Source organism: Pleuronectes platessa, chromosome 2 (genome assembly GCF_947347685.1).
Source record: "Pleuronectes platessa chromosome 2, fPlePla1.1, whole genome shotgun sequence".
NCBI lineage: Eukaryota > Metazoa > Chordata > Actinopteri > Pleuronectiformes > Pleuronectidae > Pleuronectes > Pleuronectes platessa.
Window position 1 is genome coordinate 16,364,083 of NC_070627.1, and position 21,724 is coordinate 16,385,806.

General features: G+C 45.9%; 1 protein-coding gene across 1 annotated transcript in view; it reads right to left on the reverse strand.

The window, feature by feature from the left end:
* Positions 1-2,517: 2,517 nt before the first annotated feature.
* The window catches only part of LOC128462373 (low-density lipoprotein receptor-related protein 1-like), a 92,240-nt gene continuing 73,033 nt past the window's right edge, over positions 2,518-21,724 (reverse strand). The window contains 45 exon segments of the mRNA XM_053410649.1: positions 2,518-4,360; positions 4,530-4,674; positions 5,707-5,800; positions 5,928-6,001; positions 6,093-6,200; positions 6,308-6,491; positions 7,119-7,280; positions 7,479-7,652; positions 7,745-7,885; positions 7,988-8,164; positions 8,265-8,384; positions 8,872-8,978; positions 9,090-9,271; positions 9,389-9,654; positions 9,814-9,933; positions 10,032-10,169; positions 10,261-10,398; positions 10,500-10,622; positions 10,711-10,833; positions 10,957-11,089; positions 11,203-11,309; positions 11,915-12,031; positions 12,979-13,104; positions 13,734-13,856; positions 14,556-14,675; positions 14,759-14,875; positions 14,998-15,091; positions 15,180-15,328; positions 15,421-15,609; positions 15,722-15,927; positions 16,224-16,411; positions 16,586-16,705; positions 16,808-16,893; positions 16,971-17,154; positions 17,261-17,448; positions 18,126-18,266; positions 18,399-18,521; positions 18,632-18,760; positions 19,083-19,199; positions 19,311-19,433; positions 19,847-19,996; positions 20,082-20,195; positions 20,920-21,039; positions 21,136-21,264; positions 21,393-21,518. Of these exon segments, the coding sequence (XP_053266624.1) occupies positions 4,220-4,360; positions 4,530-4,674; positions 5,707-5,800; positions 5,928-6,001; positions 6,093-6,200; positions 6,308-6,491; positions 7,119-7,280; positions 7,479-7,652; positions 7,745-7,885; positions 7,988-8,164; positions 8,265-8,384; positions 8,872-8,978; positions 9,090-9,271; positions 9,389-9,654; positions 9,814-9,933; positions 10,032-10,169; positions 10,261-10,398; positions 10,500-10,622; positions 10,711-10,833; positions 10,957-11,089; positions 11,203-11,309; positions 11,915-12,031; positions 12,979-13,104; positions 13,734-13,856; positions 14,556-14,675; positions 14,759-14,875; positions 14,998-15,091; positions 15,180-15,328; positions 15,421-15,609; positions 15,722-15,927; positions 16,224-16,411; positions 16,586-16,705; positions 16,808-16,893; positions 16,971-17,154; positions 17,261-17,448; positions 18,126-18,266; positions 18,399-18,521; positions 18,632-18,760; positions 19,083-19,199; positions 19,311-19,433; positions 19,847-19,996; positions 20,082-20,195; positions 20,920-21,039; positions 21,136-21,264; positions 21,393-21,518 (6,236 nt within the window). The 3' untranslated portion in view covers positions 2,518-4,219.

Here is a 21,724-nt window from a genome sequence, read left to right on the forward strand (position 1 = left end):
CTCGTCGCTGTATTCTTCTGTTTATCAGCACAGGATGTGAACATGATGCATAACATACACTTGTTTTGTCAAATGTTCATATTTGTATTTACAACAATATCAATTTAGTCTGTTAAGTGCACAAATACAGCAGTAAATAATAATCGGTCATATTAATCTTTGTGAACATCATTGCAACGGTCTTCAGTACGGACAGATTACTGAGCGAGCCGACTTTTATGACTCGCACTTTGTACTCTGACATGCAAAGTGCAGTAAGTGTGTGCGTGTGTGAACCCTGTGTGTTAATGTTTAAGTGAGTATTGATTATTCCAAAAGGAGGTCATGTCCGATTGTTGTTTTTATGTCCAATGCACCAACCACACCAAGGCAATTTCCTGTATGTGCAAATGTACTTGGCAATTAAAAGAATTCTGATTCTGATGTCTTCACCCTTGTCCCTTTTTTGTGGTTTGTTTATCAGCAGAAATACACAAAAACAACTTGCATGAAACTTGGTGGAAGGATGCAGTGTGGGTCAGGGAAGAGCCCGGTCAAACTAGTTTTTTTTCTTCCGTTTTTTCAATATTTAAAGGTTTCGAGCGTTTTTATACAGTGCCTTGCATAAGTATTCACCCCCCTTGGACTTTTTCCCATTATGTACTGTTACTAACTGGAATTCAAATAGACTTAAATAAACTTTTTCCCGTTTGATCAACAAAACATGCATAGTACTTTGGAGGTGCAAAATAAATGTTATTGTGACACAAACAATAATGAGAACAAAAAAGTTGACATCTGTTGGGTGCATAAGTATTCACCCCCCTGTGTCAATACTTGGTAGAACCCCCTTTCGCTGCAATTACAGCTGTCTTTTGGGGTATGTCTCTACCAGCTTTGCACATCTAGAGATGGAAAGGTTTGTCCATTCTTCTTGGCAAAAAAGATGACGCTCAGTCAGATTGGATGGAGACCGTCTGTGAACCGCAATCTTCAAGTCTTGCCATAGATTCTCTATTGGATTGAGGTCTGGGCTTTGACTGGGCCATTTTAAGACATTAACATTCTTTAATCCAAACCATTCCTTTGTAGCTCTGGCTGTATGTTTAGGGTCATTGTCCTGCTGGAAGATGAACCTCCGCCCCAGTCTCAAGTCTTTTGCAGACTGCATCAGATTTTCTTCAAGGATTTCCCTGTATTTGGCTCCATCCATCTTTCCCTCTATTCTGACCAGTTTTCCTGTACCTGCTGAAGAGAAGCATCCCCACAGCATGATGCTACCACCACCATGTTTCACTGTTGGGATGGTGTGCTCAGGGTGATGGGCAGTGTTGGGTTTTCGCCACACATAGCGTTTTGCATTGAGGCCAAAAAGTTCAATTTTGGTCTCATCTGACCAGAGCACCTTCTTCCACATGTTTGCTGTGTCTCCCACATGGCTTCTGGCAAACTCCAAACGGGATTTTTTATGGATCCCTTTCAACAATGGCTTTCTTCTTGCCACTCTTCCATAAAGGCCAGATTTGTGGAGTAGACGACTAATAGTTGTCCTGTGGACAGATTCTCCCACCTCAGCTGTGGATCTCTGCAACTCCTCCAGAGTAACCATGGGCCTCCTGGTTGCTTCTCTCATTAATTTTCTCCTTGTCCGACTCTTCAGTTTGGGTGGACGGCCTCCTCTTGGTAGGTTTGCGGTTGTGCCATATTCTTTCCATTTTCTTATGATGGATTTTATGGTGCTCAGAGAGATGTTCAAAGCTCTGGATATTATTTTATAACCTAACCCTGCTTCATATTTCTCCACAACTTTATCCCTGACCTGTTTGGTGAGCTCCTTGGTCTTCATGATGCTGTTTGTTCAGTAATGATCTCCAACAAACTCTGACTCCGTCACAGAACAGGTGTATTTATACTGAGATTAAATTGCAGACAGGTGGACCCTATTTACTAATTATGTGACTTGCAAATGTGACTTGTGAATGCAATTGGTCGCACCAGATCTTTGTTAGGGGTTTCACAGTAAAGGGGGTGAATACATATGCACTCAACACTTTTCAGATTTTTATTTGTAAATAATTGTGAAATCCATGTAATATTTCCCCCCACTTCCAAATGATGCACTATTTTGTGTTGGTCCATTACATAAACTCACGATGAAATCAATTTTAATCTGTGGTTATACCATGACAAAATGTAGAAAAGTCCAAAGGGGGTGAATACTTATGCAAGGCACTGTACATTTCACAGTTTTCCCTGAGAATAATTCATGGAACGTGATTGAAATAATCAGAACTGATATCTATTAGTGTTTGACATTTGGAGCCGATTGAATTTAAGGTGACTGTCGGGCTTTGGCAGAGGAATGTGTTGAACCGATATTCTATGTCATTAAAAACTAAATGTGGAAACCATGTATTCCCTCACACATCTAAATATCAACACTGCACAATCTGATATTCTGGACTACAGTGTCATCATATTTAGATTAAAAAAACAAATACACCAGGCTGTGAACAAAACACACTTTGTTTTCTGTACAATTTTCAAAATTTTATTTATAACAATATCTGTTATTTAGTTTGTAAAGTACTCCAGCAAAAATTAAACATTATTCTCTTTACAGAAGAAAGTCTGAGCCTCCATGCATCGTGTACTATAAAAGCTATGTGTCATTTTTCATTTAAAAAAAAGGACTAATCAAAGAAAAGTAATTCTGAAAATGCATGTACGATTTAGCAAAAAAATTCTTTAGGTAAAATGATTGTACTTCTCTCTCTCAATTAAAGACAAAACATATACAACAGCATAAAATAACACTTGCTGACAGGTAAGCAAAATAAAGAGTTGTTATTGTAGGTACATTAACGATCGGTGTTACTGTTCACATGCATTAAGATATGGCCGACACATTTTCTGACAGAAGCAGCATTTTTGGGGCAGAGGCTGAGTGTAAGGATGTGTCAGAGCAACCAGAATGGTAGCATTAGCAGCAGCAGAGCAGAGCACGAGAGATCAGACAGAGCTCATTTCAAAACAGAGATGCTGAGGACCCAATGAACGTAATGCAAGTAAGACTAAGTCTTTACAAAACTGTGGTCAAACAGACTTTGATCCTCTAAAGGTAGAAAGATAAATCTACGCACAAAGCCAGACGGACACTATCCGTTTGTTATTTTTTACAAAGTAATGGACTGGAGGAGTAGATAAGCAAAATACTGATTCTCAATCAAGGTTTACCAACAATTTCACCAGAACTTCAGTCTCCTTTTCCTTCTGGAGGGAAACCCTGGAACAAACCGGTTGTAAGTCTCCACTATGGCCTCCCCCAGCTAACCATCCTGTCTGTCTCTTTACATCTGTGATCTCCATCCTCCACTTTGCCTGGAATGTTTAACCTGTGACCAACTTCATCATTCTCCATAATCCCACATCAAAACGCAGCTCACCCTCTTGTTTCAGCAACACACGTGAGCTCCAACTGTCGACAATGTGATTAATAAACAAACATACCTGCTTTACATCTCACGGTATAAAGCCCACAGTTTACACTTTACTGTAAAACATGATATTCTGTGCAAGGAAGACAACACGATCATTTAATGAGCATTGTTCTCTGAGAAAAAAAAAAAAAAAAAAAGAGTGTTGTGGAAATACTGTAGTTGCCATCTGGTACTGACATTTTACATGTGCTATACACAAACGGTGCGATCACAAATCTGTCTCACCACCTCGCAGAGAAAACTCAGCGAGACAAACATCTGTACCGATTTAGAAAACTTTTGAGTTTTGCCTTTCCCCGCTCAAAGTCAACACAAACAACAAACAGTTGGCACTGGTGAAATGGAACAATGTTTTTTTCTTTTCTATACAATTCATACAAAAATAAAAAGTTAAAATTGCTTCAATGACAGCATCTTTTCTTCAGATTTCCATTTCATTTCATTTTGCACAGAGGTAGTGGCTATTTAGGTAAAGGGTAAGGGACAAAGTGTAAATTAAAAATCTCTCATAGAAAATGTGACTCATTTTTGACCAGAGGAATTTCAAAAGAACAAAATATAATACTGCAATCACATACAAAAGTAGTCCTTCATTTTTGTACATTTTATACAGTGTTCACACGTTTTTATCAATTTTCTCTCTCACTCTTTTTTTTTTATCAATTTTTTTGTTTCGTTTTTCTTTAAAAGGCAAGAAGAGGGGTGTGTTTGGAATGGCATGATCCAGGCCGATGGACAGTCTATGACAGCGGGTCCACGAGGGGCTCCTCATCCCCAGGTGATAGCAACTCCTTCTTCTCGTCTGTGCTGGCCAGAGAGTTGCGGCTGTTGTTACCCCCCATGTACAGAGTGGCATATACTGGGTTTGTGAAGTTAGTGGGCTGGAAATGATCAAAACCATCTGTTAGTTCACACATAACGTGCAGGTTATGGTATGTGGGTACACAGTATATACACATATATACAGTGATGGGATTTATTTGGGGCTTTACATCTGTATAATGTTTGAGTACTTCCTTCCCCACTGTATATATGTACATGTTTCTCTACCTTGTCCGGGTCCAGCGTGAAGTCTGCGTCTAGCAGCTCCCCGGCGTCATCATCAGGCTCGCCCTCATAGATCTTGTAGGCTGGGTTTCCAATCTCAACATTCATGGCACCGTTGGTCATCCGTTGGTGCTGGAAGCCCTTTGCCCTACAGAAAACATTAACGGCACAGTCACACCTTTGCTTCTTATTTAAAGGTATAGGAGCTTTAACAGGGCAAGCAGGGACACAGCCACATTACAGAGGGAGGGACGAGGCATTGCATGGCTCTCACCACCAGCCAGGCTCAGGGATCTAAGCAACAGCACAGACACCTACACAAGCCCAGCATTCATGTAGCCCAGGACAGACCCAGACCCAGTGAGCCTGGGACTGGTCCTGGACAGGCTGCTCACGACAATCCCACAATAGATCCTCGACAATATAAACATCTGCATCTACCTCTGAGTAAATGCTGGACATTTCAAACTGCATTTTCCAATCTGAGCTTGGAAGAATGCGGTTGCAGTGTCCCACGTCTCCACTATGAGAGACGCTACCACGATACGACCCACAGCACAGTACAGCACAACGTGGCACAGAATGATGGGACACCAGTATGAGAGAGATCTGCAGCACAGACAGATCTATTCAATGCATCTTTTTAATAGATCTGCCAGGGAGCTGCTCAGAGGGGGGCAATCCATAAAAAAATAAAAAAATAAAAACATAAGAACACTGCGGGAGCATGATGAGCTGCAGCTCCCAAGAACATCAGATAGAATGACGCGACATTCACCACAGGACCAAACACCGCACAGCAACCAAGACTCATGAGTGAGAGAAGGACAGAGAGCATCAGAGAGAGAGAGAGAGAGAGAGAGAGAGAGAGAGAGAGAGAGAGAGAGAGAGAGAGAGAGAGAGAGAGAGACAGAGAGAGAGAGAGAGAGAGAGAGAGAGAGTTAGGGCAGGATGCAAAACTGAATGTTGGCATGGAGGGAAAAGTTAAACCCTGGCAACCGTTACCGCAAGCGTCTGGAGCCGGTCTTGCCGGGCCGGCTAGACCTGAGGAGCAGAGGAGATGCCATTACAGAGAGGAGGGGAGAAGTGCGGGCCGAGGAAAGGAAAGAGGGAAGTAAGAGAGGGAGGGAAAGAGGGGATGCATGGACTCCTGATGTGTGTGTGTGTGTGTGTTACTCACCCTCTCATCCTCCTCCTGTACCAGAACAACGCTCCTCCAGCCAGCAGCACCAGCAGCAGCAGGAGCAGCACTGGGATCACTATGGAGGCTGTGCCTACACACACACACAAACAAACACAAACACACACATGGTGCATGAAGAACTGACAAAGTCATCCTCAATCGTATAAAAAAAACAATCAAAATAACTGTTGACTGAGGTCACTGCAGTGTGGACTTACGTCCGCCTGAGCCTGAGCCGCTGTCAGTGTGGGCCACCGCCTCACAGCGATGCCCTGCCCAGCCTGGAGAACATCTACACACACAAGAGAGGACACAGAGAGGTGTGTGTGAGCGGGTACACTCAGAGTGAACTGGAACACAGGTGAACACAGTCTGCTCCTGACCTGCACTCCGGGAGGCGGGTGACGGGGTTGATGGAGCACTGGCCATTCGCACAGTACTCGTTGGTATCACATGTGTAGCAGCTGGGCTGGACTCTGCCGTTCGAGCAGCTATTGGAGATGAAATAACAATGAAAAGAAACAGGAGCCACGATGAGGAGGACAAGGGAACTGTGCATGTGTGCGTCTTGTTGTTATTGTGTGTCCAGTTCTCTTACCGGCAGGCAAACTCCCCTGTGGAAGCAAAGCTGCTGCTGGGGATGCACTCGCCGTCACGACAATAGTGACACTTGTCTATTTCACATGTGCTGCCGGTGAACTGGGGCAGACAGCGGCAGTGCTTGGCGCCGTTTTCACTCAGCAGACATGTGCCTTTGTTCAGGCAGTGGCCTTCACAGCTTCCTGTTCACACACAGACACACACAGACACACACATATGAATACAGAGGTGCCTACCAACCAACTTGCAATCATTAGGGTTGTTGATTTCAGCGTGTACAAATGTACAGTTTCACAAAAAAAACTAAATTCACTTGTACACATTCAGTAAACGGAAAAGGAATATAAATAACAACATGGCCGATCCTCTCATTTGATTTGCTATCTTTTCACAAATCAGTTATACATAAATCAATAGGCATCATCATAACATTAACAGTTATTTCGCCAAAAACTTCGTACAGTTTCATGATTTTTCCTTTCACATTTTCTTTAACTAAATATAAAAATGTGTATATTATTGATCTATTTGTCCAGAGAATTCAACAATTTCACTTAATATACAGAAATACACATCTTCTCTAATGTTGTTTTATGAAATAATACTTCTTTCCATGAGCCCCGTTATGCGATATGAATGTTACCTGTTTTTCAGACAACAGTCATTTCCAACTTGACACATAACCAATCACATTTTGAAGTCAACTAAATCTTTAAGTTGCACCACACACATATAATTAAGATTAACATTGCAATTACGACTTTAGTGATGTATTGCTTATTGGTCAGAGGAAGTCTGGGAACACTCACTGTACTGGCACTGGTCGCCCAGGAAGTCATCGGGACACCGGCAGGTCGGCTGGTTTCCGGCACTGACTGTGCAGTTGCCTTCATTCTTACAATAATCCTTACATGTGTGCAGGTTGCAGTTTGGCCCTGTGAAGCCTGTCGGGCATCGACAAGTAGGAGAACCTGAGGAGGGACGGAAACACAGAGGGATGAAGAGAAGGGAAACAGAGAAAGAGCAGAAACATTAACATGGCCCACAAAACCACGTTTTAGACTCAGACTCACATTGCCTTGTTTAACGACAATGCTTGTGTTTACTGCTCTCGTGGACAAAGCAACAACGCAAAATGCCATAACCAGCTTGCAATGTCCAGATCCTACCTGTAGGGGAAGGTGTGCATGTGCCTCCATTCTTGCAGTAGTCTCTACACTGGTCGATCTCACACCGATCGCCTCCATAGTTGGGCTGACAGCGACACTTTGCCTGCTTGTGGGCGTTCAGGAAACAGCTGCCACCGTTCATGCACTGGACCAGGCAGGGACCACTAGGAGGAGCTGTAGAGTACAAGGAGGGTTTTTTTCAGTAACGATTTAAATCTCAGTGTCTGTGTGTGTGTGTTGTTGTATGTGTGAATGTGTTTCCTCACAGATGGGAGACAGGGTGGGAGTGGGCAGCTCCACACATGTGCCGTTGTCCAGCGTGCGTCCGTTGGGACACGTGCACACGGGCCCACTGGGGCTCAGCAGACACAGCCACTCACACTTCTTCCTGTCGCAGGGGTTTGCAACTGACACACACACATAATCGGAATTAGAAACCAGGATAAATAACCGTGTTTGCTTCAGCGTTGATGTTCAGGGTTTTGTGTTTTTTTTTGTTTTTAACTCACTCTCAGGTTGTTTGTAGCGATGGTACAAAACTATATCTGTTGCATGGTTCATCCCAGTTGTCAGGTTCTCAATGGGACCTTTGCCGAATTTATTCACTCGGAAGACTTGGTTGTTTATGTAGGTGACGCCGTAGACGTAGTCTTCAAACACATCGATGCTGAAGGGATGACGGACGTCTGTGTAGGAGACACACGACATTACGTCAGAGAACTGATTGATAAAGACTGATGGTTGTTATGGATTAAAGCTCAAGCTGTGGCGCTGTGAGCACTCAACTGTTCTTAATGCTGTTTGCAGCCACAACTGCGTCGCTGCCGTTCAACTTCACGCTGCAGATCTGGGAGAGTTTGGCATCGGCCCAGTACAGACGCTCATTGAAGTAGTCCACCGCCAGACCTGTACAAACAGTCGAATGTTTTAGTGTGGATTAAAAAAGTAAATCACACTTCCTACTTCAGCAAGTTACACATGATAAAGGGTTAGGAGATATCCTTCACAACTTTTCCCACAGAATTTATTCAATCTGTGGCGGTAGTCGGGCACACAAAACTTTGCTTTCACGCACAACAGATTCCGAGGTACAGAGATTAAGGAAAAGGAAAAGTTCTTGCATGAGAGAGAGAAATACATTGCATGGCACGTGCACTGAAACTATGAGGTCGGACTGTCTGTGTGGTCGGAAACATCTTTATGGAGGATAGGGAGTGCACAAGGGAGCACGCAGCAAAGCCAAGAATCTCTTATGTTATCATGAGGAGGTTAAAACAATGTTTGTTCATTATGAAACTGAGGTGGGACAGATTAGAATAAGTACATAATGAATATACGCCACAGTCTAGATTGTTAACAAGCAGAAGCACTGATGTATGAGTGTGGGCTCTACCCGTCGGCCACTGGATGTTTTCCTCCACCAGCGTTTCTCTCATGGTTCCGTCCATGGCAGCTGTTTCAATCTTGGGGTGGTTCCCCCAGTCTGCCCAGTACATTTTCCTAATGGACAAAATGTAAGTGCTCCATTCATCACTGCTGCCATCACAATCAAATCAGCATTTTGCATTCTAGTGGATTCCTTCTCTCTCATTTAGCTGCAGCCCCACTCACCCTCTCTGGGGGTCGACCACAATGGCGTATGGCTCATCGATCATCCCAGAGATCAGGGTTTTGCGGTGGTGGGCCCCACTTATCTGGGCGACTTCGATAACATCTCTACCAGAGTCAGTCCAGTACAAGTTCCCTGCCACCCAGTCCACAGCGATGCCCCGTGGCATCTTCAGACCAGGGATCTACACACAGAGACATAGAGGCTGATGTGAGAATCCCGAATATTGGTCTCACTTTTTCCAAATTGTTCATATTTGAAATCATATGCATACAACAGCAAACATTCTGTATGCACTTACCTCCAGGTCGGTGATGCTGGAGTCAGTTTGCCGTCGGTTACGGTTGTTGTTAGGGGAGGAGGAGGAAGAAGGCAAATCATAAGAAGAGATCCGCCCTGTGTGCCAGTTGGTCCAGTAGATGCGGTTGGTCTTGATGTGCAGGTCCATGGCATCGATGCGCACATTGGCGTCGCCCTGGAAGATCTGCTCGTAGCGCCAGTTTGGCATCGAGGGGTCCAGGCTGCGGATCTCATTGTCATCAGCGATGTAGAGCACTTGTCTCTGAGCTGAGGGGGAGGGGGGGGGGGGGGGGCACAGGAATTCAAGTCAGGCAAACGGATCGTGGCAGTAGAGCAGAGATGTGACAAATAAAGGCAGGAAAACAACATTCGGTGCATTCTCAAATGAACTTGGAGAGCTAACAGCTGTAATGTAGGAATACTCACTGTCGGCCTTGCAGGTGTCATTGATTCTGCTGAAGTGCTTTTGGCAGCTGCACTTGTAGGAACCCTTGGTGTTGTTGCACATGTGGGAACACACTCCGAACTGCTCGCACTCGTTGTTGTCTGCGCGACAACCCAAGGCCACACGACACACGTTACACACAACTGTAGCCACAACGCAACGGTGAGAGAGAATGAAGCCGGTGAGGAGAGAGCTGTACCTTCACATCTGTTCCGTCCTCTGGACAGGAAGCCGGGTTTGCAGGAGCAGAAAGAGTCGGTGCCGTTCGTCACGCAGTGAGCTTCATCTCCGTCTCCACACACTGTTCTGTTACTGCTGCAGTCATTCAGCACCGTGCCTGGAGGGGGGGGGGGGGGACCAGGGAACTGATTGTCACGCAGACTGAACACTCCCATCAGGACAAATGAGACATGACACACACAGGGCACCTTTCTTGTTGCAGTTGACTTCATCAGAACCGTAGTCCTCGCAGTCGTTGAAGTAGTTGCAGCGCAGGACGGAGCTGACGCAGCGTCCACTGGAGCACTGGAACTCGTCCTTCTGACACGCCGGTGTGGACGGCGGCACTGGAGGAGTCACAGGATTGGTTATCACCCTGGTTTAGTGCCGTGTGCAAAAAATCCACCCAAAATGCTAAGAACTTGAAACGAGACGAACAAAAACTCACGGCAGTTGAGTTCGTCACTGTCGTCCCCGCAGTTGTTGACTCCGTCACAGCGTTTCGATATCGGCAGACACACCCGGTCGTTGTGACAGCGGAACTGCCTCGTGGGTGGACACTGGAATTTAACTAAAGAGAGAAATATTACATAAGTGAAGAGGAGGGTCTTAACTACCAGAGTAAGAAATGGCGGATGTGAAATCCGAGTAGCTCTCACCACACTCCTCTGGCTTCTCATCGGAGTTGTCTCCACAGTCGTCCTCGCCGTCGCACTTCCAGCCCAGAGGCTTACAAAGGGTGTTGTTGCACTGGAACTCATCCTGGGGGCAGTGTCTACCCACTAAATGACCAAGGTAAAAAGGATGAGGAGATGGAAATGACCCTATACATCACATCAGCATCCCCTTTTTTCTGCATTATGTTCCACTGAACACCCGGGAGGAGATAAGTGTGTGTTTATTACCGCCACTGTCACATTTCTCCTCGTCGCTGCGGTCCATGCAGTCAGGATCCGCGTCACAGCGCCAGCGGATGGGGATGCAATGGCCGTTTTTGCACTGGAACTGATCACTGTCACACTTCACATCACAGCCATTCTGGAAACAGGGAATCACGGCGTTTTCATTCTCATTTTCACGAGGAGCCGATCTCTACGATGTTGAAGTTGAAAGCAGAAACGCAAATCAGGAGGTAAACTGTTATGTGATACCTCGTCTGAGCCATCGGCACAATCGTGGTCCCCGTCGCACTTCCAGCGCCCGGCGATGCAGCGGCCATTTGTGCAGGAGAACTCGCTCTCGGAACATTGACGAGGCACTGAGGAGAGAGAGGAGACAGCTTAGAAGGGCGAGGGGAGGTCATTCAGGAAGGGAGTAGGGGCGAGGAGCAAGGAGAGGAGAAGAGAAGAGAAAAAGTGGGAATAGAGCCGACTGCTAAAAAGAAAACAGGGTTGGTTTCGCGCAGGACGTACATGAATAAAATAAATCTGGTTATTCAAATCACAGAGGTGGGGATGGTACAACGTCGGTGGCAGCGGCGGGAAGAGAGAAGAAAAGACAAGCCGGGGGGTGGGGGGGTGGGGGGGGGCACACAGAGGAAACTGGGTGAAAGCGTGAAAACACCTACCTCTGGCTCACAGCAACGGGCCAGTGTGAAATGCAAAACAGACATGACATGATGTGAGATGTGCAAATGGCCACAGCAGTAATCAACTGAAAAGAGAAACAAGGCTCCACCATGCCTGCAGCTGAGTCCACAGGGCACAGACACACACACAGTGACAGGTGAGGCACCGTTTACCATCTGAAGAAGAGCTCGTCAGAATCTTTGTTTTCATACAGACAGTGAGTTGAGGTCGTGACACGTGCGAGTGAGCAGTCCCTCTGCGACAATCAGGAAATTATAAAAAAAAAAGAACCTACCACACTTGTCTTCATCCGAGTTGTCACCACAGTCGTTGTCGTAGTCACACTGCCAGCGGCCGGGCACGCAGCGGTTGTTCTTGCAGCGGAACTGGTACGGCTCGCACGTCCGCTCGTCTGTGCACCAAACACACGTCAACTACAGTTATCGCCTTGTGGTGATTTCATTTTCTATCGATAACTCATGACCCTTGACCACTAACATCTAATCAGGTCATCTTTGAGTCCAAGAGAAAATGTTTGTACCAAATTTGGAGAAATTCTCTCGAGGCTCTCCTGAGTTTTTACATTCACAAGACAAAAAATTTGTTTTGTACGGTCACAGTGACCTCGATCTTTGACCAACAAATTCTAATCAGCTAATCCGTGAGTCCGAGTAAATATTTGTACCAAATCAAGGCGTTCTTGAAATGTCGTCTTTACAAGAACAGGACAGAAGGACGACCTGAGAACTCAATGCCTCCGGCCACTGGCTGTCGACGGCGTAGAGGCATTGTGATAGAAATTTTACTATTAGTGCAATGATTGACATGAGGAACTACTTTGATGTTTCGAAAGATAACAAATGTTGCCTGAGAAGTCAGGGTTGCACTCAAACTGATGTTAAATGACTTCCTCACTGACAGGGTCACCTAACAAAGACTTAACAGAACGGGGGATTTGTGGTTGTAAACATTGGGAAAGGGATCTTGAAAACAGATCTTACATTCCAAGGGTCTGGGAAAGAGTAGGTGACAGGATATTGGTCACCTATTGCTTAACATGAAAGAGGTTGATCGATAACATTTGTTTCCTCTATAGGAGGGGCTTGGAGATGTATAAAGTGCTGCTTTTCTTGTATGTCATTTATCATTGTATGAAATCTATTCAATGGTCTTGTACATTGATGCCCATCTGCAGATGTAGAATAAACTTCCAGAAAGACATTGTAATGACTTGTGCTTGACTATTGAGAAATTCCCATGACAGGCATCAAATTAGAAACGTGGCTCTAGCTCCTTAATACACTCGATATCTTCTCCATGACAGCCTTCATCTCCTTTTCCCTCTACCTCTCTCCTTACCACACTCTTCCTTGGGTTCGTCCGAAGCGTCCCCGCAGTCATCCTCTCCGTCACACTTCCAGCGAGCCGGGATGCAGCGTCCCGAGTCCTTACAGCGGAACTCATCCACGCCACACGTCATTTGGGCTGCGACAGAGAGGAGTTAATTGATTAGACATGTTAAAAGTAGATTAGACTAGACTTTGGTGGCTGCGGCTGCGGCTCAGGAGATAAGGTGGGCCGTCCATGAGCAAGAAGGTCGGCTCGATCCCCGGCTCCTCCAGTCTGTGTGCAGAATTGTCCTCGGGCTAAACATTGAGGCCTAAACTGCCCCTGACGGCAAAGTGAGAATGAGAGAAAACCCTGTGTGTAGAAGCTCTTATATATACCTGAATGGGAGAATGGGACTATAGGTAATAAAGTGCTATGTTTTGTGACATAGGACAAGTTGGAAAAAAGAAGGCTGAATTCACCTTCCATTTAAATAGGAATACAAGATTATAATGCTAGATATCAAATAGATAAAAGGGTTATTAAGAATGCTGGTCAGCTCAGCCTCATAATCAGGATGATAAAGTGGATGTTGATGCCCGCTTCCTATTAAATTACAAACCCCAGTGCAACATTTTCTACACTTAGATTTGATCTGACGTCCACTGGCTCCCATCCATATCATTCATCAGCCTCCACTAGGAGACAGTGATCACGCTGCACTGCCGAGCTCTTTGTTAAGCAGAGGTGTTGTTTGGTTCAGTAATATCAAAACTGTGTCTTACTGCAGTTGGCCGGCTCATCAGATCCGTCCACACAGTCATTGTCCCTGTCACACACCCACACCCGGGGGATGCAGCGTTTGGTGATGGCGCACTGGAACTGGTTGGGGGCGCACGTCACCTCAGCTGCACAAGAGACAGACAGATTAGGTCCCTTACTCCATAACACACTAACTGAAAGACTAATCTCATCACACTTTCACAAATCAAAAAGACCTCAACAGTAAAGTCCTGTAGAGACAAAATGATCACATCACATGGTTTCCTACAGCTTTACAATGGAAAGGTGCCCCAAGGTTAATTGTGACCTCAGAGTAGCACAAAGGTACAGGTCATGTGATCTCCCTCTGCGGAGGATGAATGTGTTCAGTGGAGGGGCAAGGGGTGCTGCTGAAGGAAAAGTCAAAATGAAGAGAGATCCTTTGGGGAGCTTGAAAATCTTCAGCGATTTCCTACCTGCGCTTTCGATTTTTTAATACCCCTGGAGAAAAGGGGTTTAGAAATGAGAGGGGAAAGGTCTTGGTTGAAAATATGGCGGGGGTACCAGGCCCAGGGCAGACACCCACTGAGCCATGCACAGCTCAACTAACAGTGATCATTTGGGGTCTTTTCATAAATGTTTCTCCTCTCTGTGTCAGGAAAAGCTCCTGGTCATTACTGTCATTATTATTCCAGTGCTATGTCCAGCAGAAGTGTGTCTGGTGGCTTCCTACAGCTTGTTTCAATAGTTTATATTAATTTCCCCTGGCCCATTACAGGCCGTGCAGCTGGTTGTTCAATCCTCAGACTCTGCCACTACCAGGGCAACGTGAGAGGAAGACTTACGGCAGTCTTTCTCATCCTCTCCCTCTCCACAGTTGTCCTGTCCGTTGCAGCGGAAGATGCCAGGGATGCAGCGACTGGGATGGCTGCATTTGAACTGGCTGGGCAGGCACACATGGATATCTAGAAACACAAGAACAAAGGTTAGCACAGAAACACCGAAGAAAAAGACTTCAAATCTGCTGGTGCGTGTCGACTCTGTGTACCGCAGTTGGCCTCATCCGAGTTGTCTTGGCAGTCATTGTCTCCGTCACAGATATAAGCTGGGTTGGTGCAGATGCCGGTGCCACATTGGAACTGGCCTGGTCTGCATTTGAACTCAGCTGCAGTATGGGGAAGAGGGGGGGGAAGCTGCACATTATTCATCCGAACAACCAAAACATTGTACCGTGACACTGAATCCACAGGATGTTGCTGACTATCTCCACAGCGCCCCATCACTCACGGCATTCTGAGGGCTCATCTGAGCGGTCGCCACAGTCGTCTTCGGTGTCACACTTCCACCAGAATGGAATGCATTTGTCATTTTTGCAGACAAACTGAGGGGACAGAGGAGAAGGGTGATTTGTGTTTGTCAGATTATCAACAGGTTGAATGTGAAAAGCTGATAACCTCCAGGTGGCTCACCTGACTGGCAGTGCAGTTGGACAGGCACTGTTTGCCATCGGCTGCCAGGTAGAAGTTAGTGGGGCAGGCACACTTGAAGCCCCCCCCAGGTGAGAGCAAACACAGGTTACTGCAGCCGCCGTTGTCCGATTGGCACGGGTGGCCGGCCACTGGAGAGCAGAGCACGTGCACACGAGTAGAGTTAAGAGCTGGTCACATGACACGGGTGAGGGTTTCACTCTTTGTTATGAAATGGTTTTACCTTCAGGCTGGCGGTATGGGTGGAAAATGTGAACGTCCATAGGCCTGTGTAAGGTGCTGATCAGCATAGTCTTGTTGATTCCCAGGGTCTTATGAGCCCTGTTGATGGACTTGGTCTCCCAGTCCGTCCAGTAGATGTACTCCTCAAACAGGGTCATCGCAAAGATGTGGGGAATATCCTGAGTCAAAACTGCAGAGGCACAAAGACAAATGAGTCCAAACCAAACACTCTCCTCTGTGTGTGTGTGTGTGTGTGTGTGTGTGTGTGTGTGTGTGTGTGTGTGTTTGTGTGTGTGTGTTACCTATGTGTCTGTTGGTTCCATCCAGGCTGGCAAATGCTATGTAGTCCTCCCGAGCATCAGCCCAGTAGATGCGGTCGTTAATGAAGTCCAGCGTGAGGCCGTTGGGCCATGTGATCTTATCCTCCACGATTACAGACCTGTTGGTGCCGTCCATCCCGATCCTCCCTATGTGAGGGCTGTCACCCCAGTCTGACCAGTATAAATACCTGTCAGGGATGTGAGGTGTTATTTAGATTTACTGGCGAAACAAAAATTGAAGGGAAGATTATGAAGCTTGTTCAGTTTTTCTCTTTCCTCTAGTTTGTTACATATTGTTTTTGTATGTAAAAACAATGCAAAGCAAAAAAGCCTCAAATCAGGGTTTTACTTTTTAACTATTTTATCAGGAAATACAGCATTTTAAAGTCAATCTAATACACTACATGGGATTGACATTGAAATAGTCAGTTATACTTTCTAACTTTCAGCGGACCCACATCTTCAAAAGCTTCATCCCTCTTACCCATAGCGTACGTCCACTGCCACAGCACGTGGCTCCCTCAGGCCGCTGTTGACCAGAACTGTCCGGTACGCTCCATTCAGCTTCGACACCTCGATCGTGTCCCGTCCCTTATCGCACCAGTACAGGTTCCCTCCCACCCAGTCCACAGCCAGACCGTCTGGGTTGCTGAGCGACGTGCGGTGAAGGACCTAACAAAGGAGCAAGCAGAATTCCTGAATCGGAGCCTGAACAATGAAGAATTGAATCATTTTTTCCAGGGTTTTTCTTGACAACTAATTAATCTCTTTGAATGTTGGTTTTACAATCCTACGAGAAAGACACAGCTCCCTTATCTTCCAGAGACAAGCTGCTGCTACACCGACCTGCACGTCGCTGCCGTTGATGTGCATGCGCCGGATCATGCTGCCCTGGGTGGTCACGTCTGTCCAATAAACCATCTGCTGCCGGTAGTCGAAGTCCAGAGCCACAGCATTGTTCAAGCCCTGTCAGAGCACAGGAGCCGCATTAGCCCGGGCCAGCTATAAACCCCTGCAGGAGGGTGTGCATAGATTATCCAGGTGCTTGACTGTATCTGTGTGTCTCACCTGTTTGATCAGTGTGTAGTTGGATCCGTTCAAGTTGAGCTTCCTCAGGTAATAGCGGTTGGCAAAGATCAGGAATGGCTCCTCATCTGCAGGGAGGCAGACGTCACACGTGAGTGGATTTGGCTTAAACACTTGAGTGTTATTAATCTGTCATGTTTCCTACCAGAGGTGGATTTGCATATGGTGGGGTTTGCGGGACTAAGCTGGAAACCCTCCACGCACAGACAGTGGAAGCTGCCGTGTGTGTTGATGCAGCGCTGCGTGCAGGGATAGCTGGTCGTGCACTCGTCTATGTCGACACACGTCTTCCCGTCATCTTTCAGACGGAAGCCTGGGTGGCATCGACACTGGGAGGGGACCGAGCACAGAGCAGGTAAAGCAACAGTACGCAGGGCTTATATTCCACACTCGTGACAGGGGAACTCAACTCAGAGTTTCACAGCGTTCACTTACCTTGAAGCCTATTTTCAGGTCCTCACAGAGCTGGGAGCAGCCGCTCAGTTTGCTGTTCAGGCACTCGTTGATGAAGCAGTTCAGCTCATCTGATCCGTCACCACAGTCGTCCTTATGGTCACAGAGCAGCGTCTCATTCACACAGTTTCCATTGTTGCAGGCGTAAGCCGTGTCGTTGCATTTCTTCTCTGTTCGATTAGAAGAGGGAAACAAACGGAGAGAGACAGTGAACCAGTGTTTCAGCCTCTTTCAGAGGGCCAGCCCAAATCTGCTTTTCACCATATTCAGATTGTATCGAGACTGATCAGTGGACAGTTTGGACAAAATAAAAAACACATGACATGGGATTTTCACAAATTGGAGCCAAGCCACATATGAAGGGGGTTTGAAATGTTATTACAATCACAGCTCTACAGTCCGGTCTCTCTTGCTGCTCAAACCAGATTTCAAAGTGACTTTTTAAGTGACACAGTGATAGCTACACACTCCCTGACGCGTACATCAATAACACAGCACTGCATGCAGATAGAAAGGTGCTGTATAATAATATAATGTAATATAATAGCTATTTATTGTGCTCTCCAGTTGACAAAAAGACCATAACAAATGTAATATTCTCTTTAAAGTGCATTAACACATTAATAATACAGGATTCTTCCCCGTGTTTGCTCTATGTACGGTTGATCTGCTGTGGTGTTATAATCACATCTATCTTATTGGCTGCTTCTTTATTTAAACATCATCACGCTCAAAGGCTGCAGATGAAAATGGGACATCTGGCTGCATCTGTCGCTGTCAATTTATCTACTGATGTAACTAGGTAAAAATGTAAGAGTGCTTCCAGAGCAGCGATGGGGATTTTTACCCGGCCCAGTGCAGCGTGGGTTCTTGGGCGCCTCGTCTGATTGGTCGTGGCAGTCGAAGTCTCCATCGCACTCCCATGAGCCCTGGATGAGGCAGCGTCCGTTGGCGCAGCGGAACTCGTTGGCTCCACACGTCGGATACTCTGCAGAGACACACAGCAGCAGCAGGGTGAAGGTCAGTCCAGCTCGGCGTCAAAAGCAACAGTGAGCAGGAGAGAGCTCTTTTGAAAGCCCCCCCCCCCCCATCAGGAGGAAGAGGTCACGGGTTCACTCACCACACTCCTGGGACTCGTCGGAGCCATCACTGCAGTCGTTGTCATGGTCACACACAAAGTGCTTGGGTATGCACTGTCGGTTCTGGCACATGAACTCGTTGCTGCTGCACGTGTCGTTGAACACTGAGACACAAACAAGTGAGTAGGTTTCATGCTCCAACAGGTGCAGAATGGATTTATATGCATTTGTGTTTGTTTTGACCCGATCCTGCCCCCCCCCCGTCTTCACTCACCACAGCCGGCCTTGACGCTCTCATCAGCTCCGTCGGGACAGTCTTTGTCCCCGTCACACTTCCACCGCTGAGGGATGCACATATGGGACCCGGGACACTGGAACGCCTCGGGGCTGCAGGTTTTGGTCTCTGTGGGGGGAAAAGAAGAGAAGATTGACGTTTATCTCAATTGCTTTAATTTAACTTTATTGACGAAAAATGAATCCCCCTGTTTTTTGTCCAATCAATTCTGTCAGCACCATTATAATAATCGTGAAAAAATTCATTAAATGCAAAAAGATTTTAAAAGAGTTTCATAATATCCTTGAATCTGATTTGAGAATTCAATGCACTCTCACATTTTCCCACAGAATCTACGGCTGTCACAATACTTCTACTCCTACATGTGTCAGTACTGCTTTTGGTAATGTTGTATATTTGTATTCGCTGAGGTTTCCTGTCAAACACTCACTGCACTTGCTGTCCTCGTCACTGCTGTCCCCACAGTCATCGGCTCCGTCACACACCCAGCGTCTGGGAATGCAGCGGTGGTTCCCGCACTCAAACTGGGCGGCCGAGCAAAACTTATCTGGACGGACGGAAAGAATTCGTGAAGTGTAAAAAATACAAATGGAACAACAAAAACAGTTGTCGGGTGCACCTCACATTGTTTAGGTTACAGTAAGGCGTCCAGACATACCACAGTGAGCCTCGTCTGCACCATTCTCACAGTCGTTCTCCTTATCACAGGTCCAGCTCATGGGGATGCAGCGGCCGCTAGGACAGGCGAAGTAGGGCGTCGGACAGCTTGTCTTCCCGCTCCCTGGCACAGACAGACAAGTGGTCAATAAGTGAGAAAACGTCCAGTGAATAAGCCAGAATGAAGACTTTTGTCCCATTCCTCAATTTAATGGATGAAACTACATTACATTACATTTCATTTAGCTAAATCTTTTAATCTAAGCGACAATAAGTGCATTCAACCACGAGGATAAAAACCAAGAACAACAAAAATCCAGAAAGTACAATTTCAAAACTACAAAGTGCTATAAGTAAGTGCCATTTAAGTGCTACTAAATGGTTAGTTTTCCAATTTTATTCAAATTGGTTTTGTTTCTTGTATATTACAGGCTCTTGCTCTAACCCGTCTGTTAGAAGTTCCTCTTCTCCTCAAACCCAACTGTCTGTACATTTATCAAAGAGAAGACATGTGCTTCTCAGAGGGTGTTCAAATACCTGGGCAGTTTCTTTCATCAGAGAGGTCTCCACAGTCGTTGGCTCCGTCACACTGCCACGAAGAGGCAAAGCAGAGAGTGGTGAACTCGCACTTCTGAAACGTGGCTCCCTTCACTCCCAGACGGAAGTAGCTGGAGCAGTCCGTGGCAGCTGGACAAAGAGAGCAGAGACACTTTAGCACCAGGGAGCGAGTGGAGGCTTTTCTTATTACTGTTGTGACGTCCACTGAACGTACTGCAGTTCATCTCATCACTGGCGTCCTCGCAGTCCACCTTCTGGTTACACTTGCTGGAGTTGGAGATGCAGCCACCGTCTCTGCACTGGAACTGATCGGCTGAGCACAGCGTGGCTGACACACACACACACACACACACACACACACACACACACACACACACACACACACACACACACACACACACACACACACACACACACACACACACACACACACACACACACACACACACACACACACACACACACACACACACACACACACACACACACACACACACACACACACCAGAGTTTTAAAATGTCTGCAGACTGAAAAAATATATGTTGAATAAATGCAGTACCGCTTTTTAATGTTCCAACTACCCAACGTCACCTGAACATTATTTGTATTTATATCTGTATAACATATAGAGATTGAATTATTCCAAATGATGCCTCTTTATGTGTTATTCACAAAAACACACACAAAAATGTCACAATTCAAGTTGTATTTCGCACTATATTAGTCTAAATACATATATATATATACACACACATTTATTTTAATATTTCCTTATACATAATGCACAAATACAGTATACATCCTCCTACCTTTCCTGTGTCACAAGTACATTTATTCAAGTACGTTTCCTCCTCTCATTTTATTTTACTGGATATTTTTTTTTAACTAGATTTTAAGCTTTTACATGTTTTGACACCCAATTTGAAATATCTGCTGCTGTAATAAATGGATTTCCCCAACGTGACATAAATAAAGTTAATCTTAGATTAGGATTAAGTTAATCTGGTCTTGTCTTATTTGATGACATAATTAATGGGAAAACGTGACTCACTGTTACAGAAGAGTTCATCAGAGTTGTCTCCACAGTCGTCCTGCCCGTTGCACCAGGAGCTGTGCCCCACGCAGCGGCCGTTCACACAGCGTCTGTAGCCCTTCTTACACACACGGTTTGCTGAGAACCAGAAAGAGACACAGACTCAACTCACAAGTGTCAACAAGGAGAGAACTGTCTGAGAACTGTCTGGACAGAGAAGAAGGTTCCACCCACCACAGTAGGACTGTTTCTCATCAGACTTGTCCTTGCAGTGGGCCATACCATCACAGGTCAGGGTGTAGTTAACGCAGTCTCCGTTTCCACACTCAAACTCATCAATGTTGTTACATGTAGTGTTAAGGGCTGTGAGACGAGGACAGGAGAAAACACACAAATCATAGTTTAATGAAGCAGTAAATGAAAGATGACTTTTAAAACCTTGATAATTTCAAGCTGAACTTTTGTTATAGTGAATCCCTTGCTTGTCGTACCTATACAGGTGTTGTCATCCAAAAGTTGCCTGTCACCACGGCAACTGCAGTTGACCCTTCCCTCAGAGGTCAGCAGACACAGATCCTGACATCCTCCGTTGTTGACACGGCACATAGAGAACTCACCTACGCAGACACACACACACAAGTCAATGAGAATTTATTCCTGACCCCTCCTGACACACAACACAAACCCATGCCTCCACATCGGCAGACACACACGCCTGCCCGGACGTGGCTCTGCCTCTGCTGAATGCATAATTCAATGTGACTCAATCTAAATGGGATTTGCAGCTTTTTACCGCAGGCTTTCAGCTTGTATGGTCACTGTG